The following is a 12,039-nucleotide window of genomic DNA, read 5'->3' as shown; positions in this document are numbered from 1 at the left end:
GTTTGAAAAATTATTTCCTTATTTCTATGAGACTCTAAAGAAAAGTTACATTTTGAGGTGATTTATTAAGCCACAGCGTGAGGTAAATATTTATAAAACTTTTAGCACTTATTAAATCTGAAATGTGTACAAATATGAAGCATGTATGCACTGTGTAAACCCAAGGAGAGTACCAATAACAACTGCCACTCCTTATGAAAAGTAGGAGGAACGCTCATTTCTTTTCTTCAGTATATTTCTAAATGCATGAGTGATTCCCCACACATGAATGATTCCTGCTTGGTTATCAAATTAGATTCAAGGCAAAAGTCAGTTTTCTCTGTAACCACCAGAGGGAAGAAAAAAAAAACCAACAAAACAAAAACAACCTTCATTATTTTCTTTCTACTTAATACGCCGTTTGTGATGTATGGCAATTACAAGGTTAGTGAGACAGAACCACCTTTTGTAGACAATCTTCAGGTCTCTCCATTCCAGGAAGCTGCACATTTTCGGTTTGCGGGCTAATACTGTTTGAACAAGTTCCCTTGTGATTTTCTTCTTTTCTTTGTCAGATAATGGGACATACCACTTCTGGAGTCTCAGTTTCCCCTGGCGACTAAAAAGCAACATAAACTGCATCTGTTGAATTGGAAGGAGGGGAAAAAAGAAAAGCATTAATCTCAGTCTCCGAGTTTCGCAAAGATCTGAGAAAACCCAAACAGGAAGCAAGACGGACATCCAAAACCCTAACTACATTATGTATCCCTGTAACACTGGCAGATGTTACACAAGATTTGGAAGTACCAATAATACAAAGGATTCTGCTGAGCAAGGTCAGTCGAGCTGAAGGCAGAAGAAAGCGCACACAAGTTTCAGAGAGGGGTGTCAGAGCCACCGGCTGGCGAGTGAATACACCCCAATGGCAGACCAGCCACGTCCAATACCAGCGCGGTTTCATTTGCGTTTTCCATCCAAAATGACAGAAAAACAGCACAGCAGACTCTTCCAGTACCCAACCTCATTTCCAATTCGCCGGATTAGAGCCCTACAGGAGCAATTTGCGCTTAAAATCTTTCCGAAAAGCCTCGGAATACTTTAAAAGACATTAAACCTCCCAGCGGAGAGGTCCTACGGCACAGAAAAGCCCAGTCTTTTCCCACGTTACACAAAAGGAGAGATTAAGTGCTTTCCCTGCGGTCCTATGTTCCAGGTCTCGCTTCCTCTAAAGGAGTGATGTTGCAATTATATTTTAAGAGGAACTTGCCGGGCTGCGCTTTCCAGCGGCTGTAACATTAAACGAAATGGCTCGGGCTTTTTTGTTTTGCCTTTTTGCTCGAAGTTGTATCGGGCTGGGGAAGTTTCCCCGGCAATACGACAGACATGAAATACGATGCGAAAGCACAGCCTGGTCCCGGGTGACAAGCGTGACCAGCGCCAGCCGCGACGAGCGGCGGCCGCGCCCGCAGCGGCTCCGCGGTGCCAGGGCGGGGGCAGAGCCCCGCAGCCCCGCAGCCTCACAACATCCCGCCTCGCCTCCCCGCCGGCCCCAGCACCGCCCCGGCTCCCCCCTCGCGGAGCGGGCGGCGAGCCCGGCTCCGCGCGGCTGTGCTCACCGTGCCCGGGGGATAGCGGAGCTGAGGCGGAGGAGGAGAAGGAGGCACCTCTGCCCAGACCGACACCGCCGGTCCTGCCGCCGCGGCCGCCGAGCGGGACTGAGGGAGGGGTCGGGAGGGGACGGGAGGTGCCGCCGGCGCGAGCGCGCGCGCGCCTCAACGGCCGCCCCCCGGGCAGGTCGGGGGCGGGGCCGGGCTCGCGGGGGGCGGGGCCAGGGTGGAGAGGGCGGGGCCGGAGCGCCTCCGAACAAAACTTTATCCGCTGCCGCGGAGGGGGGCGGGGCCCGGAGCCAGGTCGGCCGTCACCCAATCGGAGAGCTCAGCGCACGGGCGGGAGGGAGGAGCCAGGCGGGGCTGGACCAATGAGAGGCAGGAAAAGGCCGGGAAGGTGGAGCTGGTGTTGGCGGCAGGCGGGGCTGGAGCAGGAGGCGGGGCTTAGAGGCCCTAATCCGCGTGGCCCGAATTGCGATAGGGCGACGGCCGGCGCGGCAACAGCCAACCAGACTGCGCGGTGCAGATAGCGGTCCGTGAGCAGCCAATGGGCGAGGGCGGCACGGAGCCGGGGAAATGACATCAGTCAATCAAGCGCTCGGAGACTGAGGCTCCTCCCCCGGCCCCGCCAGCCCCCAGCCGGGGGGGATACGGGAGGGGCGGCCGAGCCGCGCATGCGCCGCGCCGTGTTTGCTTCCAGCACGTGCGCGCCCGGGGGGCGGGGAGGGAGGGGGGCGGAGGCTGAGGGGGCGCGCGGGGCGGGGGCGCTGCCTGTGAGGGGACCGTGCCCGGAGAGGCATTGCGCTGTGGGGGACTGTCCCTGTGCGGGCATCGAGCCTCTGAGGGGATTGTCCCTCCGAGGGCACTGAGTCTGTGAGGGGACTATCCGTATGAGGGGATTGTCCCTCTGAGGGCACTGAGCGTGAAGGGGTTGCCCGTGTGAGGGGAACGTCGCTGTGCGGGCACCTACCCCATGAAGAGATTGTCCGTCTGCGGGGAAGTTTTTCCCCTTAAGTCACCTTGATTGCGAGCTGCAATTAGATTGGCAGGAGCAGCCACCGACATAAGACTTAGCGGTGTTGTGTTCCATTAATGCTTGGTTTTAAAATTGTCATCCATGTGTATCTACAGAGGCTTTCCGTGCTGAACCAGCTCACCTGGGGGGTTTGGTTGGTTGGCTTGTTTTGGTTCTGTTGTGGTTTGGTTTGGTGTTAAAATTCCAATGGAGGTGGGCTGAAAACACACAGCGAGGTGTTAGTTGAATGAAACAGAGCGGTGTCTCTGCAAGCTGAAATTGCAGCGCATTATTATTAAAAAAAAATGTTTCGAACACCTAAAGCTCTCAGCATCCTCGCTGCTCACCACCACCCCCCAGCACGAAACGAGCAGCAGAGCTGAGCTGACCGGGCTGATCCGATAATGGTGTGACAGTGACCGGCAGAGCCCGGGAAAGGGTCGTGCTCCCTCCGCAGCTCTCCGGCAGGGGCAGCTCCCGGCGCCTCAGGATGTGTCACGCTTTTATTACTTTCTATTATTGACACTTTAAATAAGTGCCCATTCTTCTGGCTACGAAACGGCTATGGCAGCAGAAACCGGCGCTGGAAATGCTTTTGTGTAAAAATGTGCGTGGTCTGAAAGGAAAGCCAATTTTCTCGCATTTCAAGGAATGCTACAGTCAATTGTACTTGAGGGAAACTGCGGATATATTCCTGATTTTATAGAAGAGGTTATAGTTGTAAGAGTAAAGTGGCATGAGGACAAGGAGGCGTATGTGAAACCAAGCTGAATGGATAAGGCAATTGCAGTATTAGAGGTCGTGTAGGAAATGAGAACTGCTGTTGCAGGGGCTTGTTCCTGTCACATTTAATGTTCGTTGAGCAGCTGTCCCGCTCTCATGTGAACCTGCCTTTCATCAAGAACAGGAACAGTTGTGCGTGGATCTGTTACCTCAGAGTCTGCCCTCACACCAGGCTGTTACTTTGTCCTCGGTAGTTACCACACTTTGCAGTTCTGCTTGTTTCCTGTGAGGTGATCCATAGTCTAAAATACCCTGTTTTTCAGAAAACTTTCATAAATGAGCTCTTTCCTAATCTGCACTTCACTAGTCTTGAATTCAGCATCATATATTCCATGATTCTCTCAGTGCCTGCACACTTCAGGGGCTTTGAGATCTTCTAAATCATAATTTAAGTCAGCAACCAACTTTTATGTCTCTTCATCTGTGCAATTTCCAGTTTATTAGGATTATTATGGTCATTGGAGCTCCAAAATGAATTTCTGAAAGAGTTGCACCAGACCTGTGTTTTGATTTGCCACTTCCTAGCTCAGTGAAATATTTCTGCTTGTGGATCAAACCACACATTTTGCAAACACATAGTTGATTGAGATCAGAACTACCCAGATGGTTCAAGAAATGTCTGTGTTTTAGTGGCATAAAGTCTCGACACTTCAGTGATTTTTTTTTCTTTTTTCAATCCTGTATGTTTTTTTCCCCCCTGGATTTTACCACTAATTTACGGTATATAATCTCATACAGTGATACAAGGGCAATTGCTCCACTACTTTTCTCCCTTCTCTATTCTACTTGGTTGGATTTCTTCAGACTGTAACCTGGAGTTTCTTTATTAAATCTCCTGAGCAGAATCACTCTGCTATATGCAATTTCAGGTGTTGTGATAAGGCATGTGAGAACAGTGCTACATCAGGCATGGTGGAAACTCTAGCCAGGCCCAACTTGGAAGAAGCTTTCTGTCTTCCACAGCTGGTCCTGCCTCCTCATCCCTGTTTTAAACAGGATGCAATGTTCTCAAGCCTGCCAGGATTGCTACTCATATGATCATTCTTTGACTAATTTTTCTCAAAATGACCCCGATTATTTTAAGCAGTTTAAGGCATGATTCTATGTCAATGTCGGATGATCTAAATACCCACTTCTCCCACCATCTCCTTCCACTCCCAGCTCCATGTTCTCTTTTCCTTTGCTGGCACTCTTCTGTGTCTTGTACTGACAGCAAGGCTGGTTTTGGCTGCACAGGTGACTGAGGGAGTTGGCTTCAGGACTGAGCACCTGTGTTGGGAGGCAATGACAGAGGTAATGCTGTCCCTTCCGTTTGTTCCTTTCAGGAACTTCAGAAAACTTGCTCTTCGCATTTTTTTTTTCAGTGTTGCAATTTGCACTAATTGTTCTTCTTAATACCAACTTCATCATTTGTTCCTGTATGAAATTATGCTGTCACTTACCCAGTGAACTAGCAATATACTGAACTGGCTGTAATTATCAAACTGATAAAGATATATATGATGCTTACAACAATAATATGTCTTTGAATATTCTACAAACCTGTGACAGTGCAACTGTCAATGCAGTCTAATTTTAGACATGACACAGTGAGTCTTCTGTTCATTAGCTTTTGTTCATTGTCTTATATCCAGCTTGATGATAACTCCCTGATTTATTAGGGGTGGATTTTTTTTTTAAGCTGCTATAGTTGTAGAATCCTTTGTATTCCATTTTGGATGTAAGAAAAGCCTTCAGGGGATGTATTCATTGACCATAAGACATTTGGGGTCCTCAGCCAAGAGTTTGTTTTGTAAGTTATTTCCAGCATGACTTAAGACACAAAAGAGAACTGCCTGGAGCTGGGGAGAGAGGCAGGAAGGAAGCTTATATTAAACAAGATTAAATTTGCCTGGGTTTGACTGGTATGGTTTATGTCAATTTTGGAAGTTTTATTTGTTTGTTTGCTTTTAATTAATTAGACTATAGTTGTTTTGTCTGGAATAGTGGGTCTTATACAAAAATAAATAAGGCCAACCTCCTGGCATTTGGCGCTTCATGCATATTGTTATTGCCAAATCAGAAGCTCATAAAACAATTTCGTTGTGTTTTTGCTTTCAGCCAAAATGAAGGGTCAACCAAAAGGCCTTTATGATATGAACTGTTCATTAATTCCAATGAAAAATTTGCTTACTAAATTTTAACAGCTTTTGCTTTCCTCTCACAGTATTCAGTAAAGAAAAGGTTTGCTCCAGCCTCCCTGTCAGCCATCTCAGCACCTACCAGAGGAGGGCAACACACTTTATGAGTACATGCAGTGTTTTTGCAGACCTCTGCTGAAGTAGGTGGTGGATGTGTAAGACTCATTTTACTGTTAATTTATCTTCTTCATGCTCAATATCAGACTCCATTTTCATTGACTGAATAACTGTTGAGTCGTTAAGAAGGCAATAAGAACTGAGTTACTACCCTTGAAAGTGATTACTGGTGGATTTTTGCCTCTTAAGCCTCCAAACAGGATGTTACATTATTATATGCAATTCCCTTCCCTGATGTGCTGTCTGAGCATTGGCCAAACCATCAGTGTCCCACTATGATTCATGCAGAACACTAATCCCAGTGGAACCAAAGTATATATGAGACCATAAATGACAGTTTTCATTGTTGTGCTCTTTTTTTTTTTTTTTCACATGAAGCTATCCCTCTTGATGAAATATTATTAGGTGCAATGTAGTAGCCTGATTGCTAAACACTATTAAATCATCAGATCATGGCTGGTGTCCTTACCCCTCTGTCTTTTCTATGTAGGGTTACAGGTTTCCCTGTGGGAGACTTCAGGACATTGGAATTCTTTTAAATGCACTTGGTTTCCAACAGACATATGTGGCTCTCAGGAACACAGATGTCAGGTCACATGTGTGATACAGGCACAAGCTTCATGGAGGTTCATCCCTGAAGCTGAATTTTCAGAGCTGAAGGAATAGTTTGAGGCTGAAGTGCGGTCTTTCAGCCTGCTTATAAGAATCATAGTCTAAACATGTATCCTTTGCTTTGGAAAATAAAAACATGCTTTTGAAAGTAACTGGATATGTAGAAATGAGGTAAGGGAGTACGATAGATGCCAGTCAGTGAGGGCTCCTTCTCAGTTACTATGCTTAGTAACCTCAGCCTGGTGCTAGATGCAGCAGCCATTTGAATAGGACACACACAAGCCAGCTGGCAGCATTGGGTGTGTTGGGCCAGTGAGAAGCAGATTTCTCTCATACTTAGGTCATATTCTTATCTTCTGCTTGTCCATGTTTGTGTTGGAGTAGTGCTCATGGCCCCCAGAAGTGAACAAAATAAGTGCACTTCAGACATTTACAAAGAAGTTGTTACAACTGCTAATGCTTCTTCCTGCTCCACTGCTACAAACTCTGCCATAGTGCAGCAAAGAACTGAATGATTTCTGAAGGAAGTGTGTGAGGAAATGAATTTTTAGCCTCACAAGGAAGTGGCTGGGAGGAATCGAGAGAGGAAAGGAGAGGAGGCTGATATTTCTGACTGCATCAATACTTTAAAGAGTTGTTGAATACAGCATCTCACATATATCTTGCTCATCTTTTGGCAATCCTAAGAAAGCAGTTACTGCCACTGATGTTTCTGAAGTGTCTGACGCTGCAGGTTAAGCAGAATGTGCTTGCTGGGTCCATCCCCTCATATGAAGGAGTATTTGGACAGGCTTGTGCAGAACTACTCAGTTTTCCCCAGGATGAAGAAATTTTTTTAATATACCAGACTTTGGATATATATGACTTTGGATAGGACACCTGGGAAGTCAGACACATTCAGAGGAAGACACTGCATAGTTTTCTGGTACACATTTTGGTCATCCTAAATCCACTAAAGTCCTCATTTAGGTATCTATGTCCACTTCTGTCCTTGCTATGAGACAAGCCCAGCTGGTGATCCTGTAAGGCCTCTTGATCTGTGTGTGGAGATTGATCTAACATAGCTTAGGAGGTACTGCTTTTTGCACCAAGAAGATAACCCAGTTTCCAACTTCTGACTTTCCCGGATTGGCACATTACTTTGTGTAGCCAGGAGATACGGACTTCCACAGCAAGCATCTTTATTTTCAGTACACAGAAACTAAACTTTTCATGAAAACTTGGAGACTGCTCTCAATCTGAGATGGTAACCTGAAACCAGAATTTTTCATGTTATATTCAAACTCATAAATCTCCCAAGCTTCCACACTGATTCTACAGTATTACGCTAAGCTTTCATTTCAAATCATTCTGGAAGACTCTGTATAACTTCCTCTGTTGTTTTAAAGAAAATGTATTGCATGATCTGCCACTACCATAAAGGGATCACACAATCCGTAAGGCCTTAATTTACTGCCATCTTCTTTGGCTGAAGTGTTTTAAGATGATGAAACTGGGACAGTCAAGGCCTGTAATCCATTTACTGTCTAGTTTTAAAGGCTCAAGAAGAATTTAAATGATGCATAGATTGTGTGCTGGCTGTGTCCACTTGTGATGATTTTATCCATGTGGATTCTCATTCAAGCTGCCTGGACCCCCTCTGTTGCCATGGTTTTGTGAAGCCAATCTTTGCAGTGCAACCCTCAGCCTTCCATAAAGCTGAAGAACAGCAATCACAGCAAACGTCTTTGCCAGGGGGATGTGTGCATCGTTTACCTGGGAACTCAAGGTCTTGAAGGATTTTGAGGAACTACACTGTATGTGAAATGAGTGTGATAATGCTCAGCGTAAGGTCCTATGGAATGGGAATGTGATTTTATAAACAAAATCTCTGAAAACTGTCCACTGTTTCTTTTTATGCTTTCACACCCACATACTGGGAAACACCAAAATGTGCGTATTTAATTGGTCCGGCCAAGATCGTATGTGTGATCACACAGAGAATAAGGATGTTATTCCTCATTGTGCCTCTGGGTTTCTTGGTTGGTAAGTGAACTGATTTTGAACTTGCTTTTTATATTCTCTAGGAGGCAATGGTGTTTGGGATACTTTGCCTCACTATTTTGTTTCACTTTTCACAAATCAATGAATTTCATGAATGTGTGTTGCCTTTGTGTATTTTGTGGCTGTGGACTTGTTCTTTGTCCTGTTTGATACCTTATCTTTAGGTCAGTTTGTTCTTACTCTTTGTTCACATACCTTTTTAATGCATCCAACTGCTTCTTCTGGTACTTTCACACACACACACAGACACTTTCACTCACACTCCATTAATGCCCATCTTAATATTTTTTTCTAATCACTGCAAAAGAAACAAGTACCTCTTCCTATTTCCCTGGATACTTTGTTCAAGTGCAAGCCTCACTTTTTATTTAATCTATACAGCAGGATATCAAATACACTTAGAAGCCTGTCCCAGTAAGAGGGGACCCCATTGACTCTCTGAGTTTAGGATTTGGCACTATTCCAGAGGGTCATTAGTGGAACAGAGCCAAAAGCACATTCAATTATTTGCTCAAGTCTGAAAGGCCAGTGTTTCACAACTACAGAGCATGCTATTAACAAGGATGAATCCTTTGGCAATGTATCCTTTCTACTGCAAAATACTTGCCGTGTGGAACCTAAGACCCTTATTACAAATTCATGAATGATTTTAATGCATCCTGGCAGCTTTCAGAAGCATTGCAATCATGTGGAAGCAAGCAAAGAAATAAAAAGATCATTGGTTTGTGCAAAATAATACAACTATGCTTATATTTGATCTAGTTCTCTAGTGGAAAAGGAATACTTGAACTTTAAAAAAAGATATTTCTACTACATTGCATCTCGCCAGTCAAATTAGAAGTTTTGTTCACATAAGAGATAACTCAATGTAAATCATCAATAAAAGAAAAAGATGTCTGAAATGAGTACAGTCCTTGGTGTGTTGGAGAAGTTGTAAAATCATGTTGTAAAACCTGTTGTCACAAAGTAACACTCTAACAGGAAAATCTAGCTACCAAGAAGTCCTTTCATTTCTTCATAATGTTTTAAATACTCTCCCCAAACTGTGGGTTTCCAGTAAAACACTCAGCTTGGAGACACTTTTTGTTGCAGACACAAAGGTGTCAGAAAGGAAAGCGGATCTGAGAGTGCACAGCGTTTCTTTCCTTGGGGCAGTCTGGTGCAAAATGGTAGCAACAGTCAACAAGTAACATTTATTGTGGTAGATGCTTGAAGAAGTATCCAATAGCTGATTTCTAGTACAGTTTTCAGAATATTTTTTTTCCCATTAAGCATCTATTACGGAAAAAAAGGAGATATTATGAGATCACAAGTCAGAGAGGAAGCATTGAATAGGATGCATTGAAATGAGGAGTGTTGTGTATAATACAGTTGACCCTGATGTAAGGCCAAAACTAAAAATTCAGACTTTCAAAATTCCGGCTCTTATTTCTATAGAGCCCAACAAAGCTGAGCTTTGGAGAGGGCTCCTAAATGCTTTGAAAACTCTTCCTTCTGTAAGGAGATCAAGTTTGTCCCACTTGCTCGGATTTTCAGAATAAATTGATATAAAGAAAGCATACAATTAATCTCTCTAACCAGTCTTGCATGAAGAATTTAAAGTTTAACAGTTTGCTTTGACAATAATAAATAATATCAATAACAATAATAATCATCATTGTCTTCAGAATTAGGCATCTTCCTTCTCCATTCAGTCATGAGTAATTTGCATGGAGGGGTACCAAAGAACAGTGTGTGAAATCACTCTCAAGTAGCTAAATAGTCTGAAGAAATTAAGCCTGTGCATAAACTACAGGTAAATTTTTAAAAATTCCTCAAACAAGAAATCCATGCCTAAAACAGAGCAACAAGCCAGGAATAACTTAGGCTGGTATGTATTTATTTACGAATGCTTGTAGCAGATGGTTACCAAAATTTCATCAGTGTGGCTGCTTAAGCAACTTAAAAGCTGTAACAAACAGCCCAATTTATGAAGCAGTTTGCCTGCTGTAGCCCACTCTGACTTGCATTACCCAGAATGGCTCCCATTACAATTTATCACAGCTAAGTAGCTGAAAAAGGAAATAGTGCAAAACCAGGAAAGCAGCATGGTTGTCCAAAGCTAGAGATCAGTGGTTTCCCCATCGCAGATGCCTGCTTTGAGTGATGGTTCTGTGCACGATGATGGTTTTCAGATTTCTCACTCTCTTATGTACAAAGTGTACCTGGGTTATTAAGGCTTGTCGAGACTTCAGATGCAGACACTGCCTTAGCTGCTAGTTGGGTATAATTTTACTTTTCAAGAGAGCATATTTAGCAGATGATCTGATCTAGTCTGCTCTGATCCCACATTACCAGCCAAGGGGGCTTGGATGAGGTGGTGACTGGCAGGTGAAGGTGGCTACTCAAATGGCTCTCTATGATACACATAGGTTAAAAATACTGTCTGAAGGAAAGAAATACAAATGAGGGTCTCAGCTTTATTTCCTGCAAAGAAGGCCTCACACCTAAGAATATTGCATGTAGAATTGTCGTATAGAATATAAAGTTTTGTATACCTCCTAATAAAATAGAGAGCTGGGCTCCTCTCTCTTGGATACCTAATTTGTTCACAAATTCAAGAATAAAGGTTTTCTCTTCATAGGCAGCTGGACGAAACTACTTGTGATGCCAACATAGATAGAAGCAAATGTCAGTATTATCATCACAAAAAGGACGAAGAGTATGAGTACACAGTGATTTAAAAATGGAAACAGGAATCCTTGCTTTGTAAACATTTACTATGAAGCTGACTTTCTTGTTTCTGTTCTAGCAAGTGGTCAGGAACAGGGTGGTCACTGCTAAAGGAGAATGTCACTGCAGATGGTTCCAAGAAGAGTGTACCACCATCATTTCACTGTCTGACTTGGCCTCAGGAGCTGCCTGGTATCAGAAGTCTATGCTCAGCAAGAGCTCAAAGTATGTGTGCACATTGGTGTCTGAGAAAGTGTTATTGACTGCACATTACAAACTGGAATGTTACTGAATGCACTCATTTGTTCCTTCCTGGGAAAATTCTGTCCACAGTGACAATGTGCAACATCATAACTCCAGGTGAAGTCTGAACTGAAAATGGGTGTAGTTTATGCTGGTTTAAGTTACTACATTAAAATTACTAAGATGCTGAGAATAAAAAGAGGTTTTTTTCCCTTTCTGTCTTTCATTTATGTGTGTGCTCAAAACAACTTTTGCAATAAAATTTCCTAAATTAGAAGTGATGTGCTTTTAAAAGATTCTTTCTGTGTGACTTGGCACATTCCACAGTAAGTTTTATTTAAGACCAGGGTGTGCATGTTTACATCCAATGCTTGCAGGGTGTATGCCCACTATGCACTTCACTGAGGTGCTCCCTCTGAGCTGAGGAGCTCTGAGCTTACACATTAGCCCAACGTGGGAACATTTCCATGTCACAGCATGACTGATGCTCCCATTGACTCATTATTGCTGTACCCATTGGAGTGTAGTGGAGCATGGAGCTGGTAGCTCTCTGTGTGCCAGGACCTGCCATTGTGCCACCCATGGGAGTCCTGGCGTGCCAGGGAGTGACAGGGCTGTGGGGCAGGGATGCAGGGCTACTGACACTGGCTTGCCTGAACCCGCACTGCAGATCCACCCAGTCCTAGAAACAGACAGGCACTACGTTAGTTTTGGGTCTTAGAGCAGCTCCAGACTGAAATCATCAGAC

General features: G+C 44.1%; 1 protein-coding gene across 5 annotated transcripts in view; it reads right to left on the bottom strand.

The window, feature by feature from the left end:
• Window positions 1-2,023, bottom strand: part of AP1S2 (adaptor related protein complex 1 subunit sigma 2) — a 36,577-nt gene extending 34,554 nt beyond the window's left edge. For 2 of the 5 annotated variants that reach the window (XM_085051535.1, XM_085051560.1), the window contains exons 1-2: window positions 1,596-2,017; window positions 443-621 (exon numbers count right to left, since the gene is read on the bottom strand). In XM_085051535.1, coding sequence (XP_084907661.1) covers window positions 443-621 — 179 coding nt within the window. In that variant the 5' untranslated portion in view covers window positions 1,596-2,017. Of the gene's footprint in view, window positions 1-442; window positions 622-1,595 lie in introns of all 5 variants that reach the window. The other 3 variants (XM_085051525.1, XM_085051552.1, XM_085051543.1) reach the window with 3 other exon arrangements.
• Window positions 2,024-12,039: the final 10,016 nt, after the last annotated feature.

This window comes from Lichenostomus cassidix, chromosome 1 (genome assembly GCF_008360975.1).
Source record: "Lichenostomus cassidix isolate B80296 chromosome 1, HeHo_3.0, whole genome shotgun sequence".
Lineage (NCBI taxonomy): Eukaryota > Metazoa > Chordata > Aves > Passeriformes > Meliphagidae > Lichenostomus > Lichenostomus cassidix.
The sequence above is the reverse complement of the archived record's forward strand: the minus strand, read 5'-3'. Positions and strand labels throughout refer to the sequence as shown.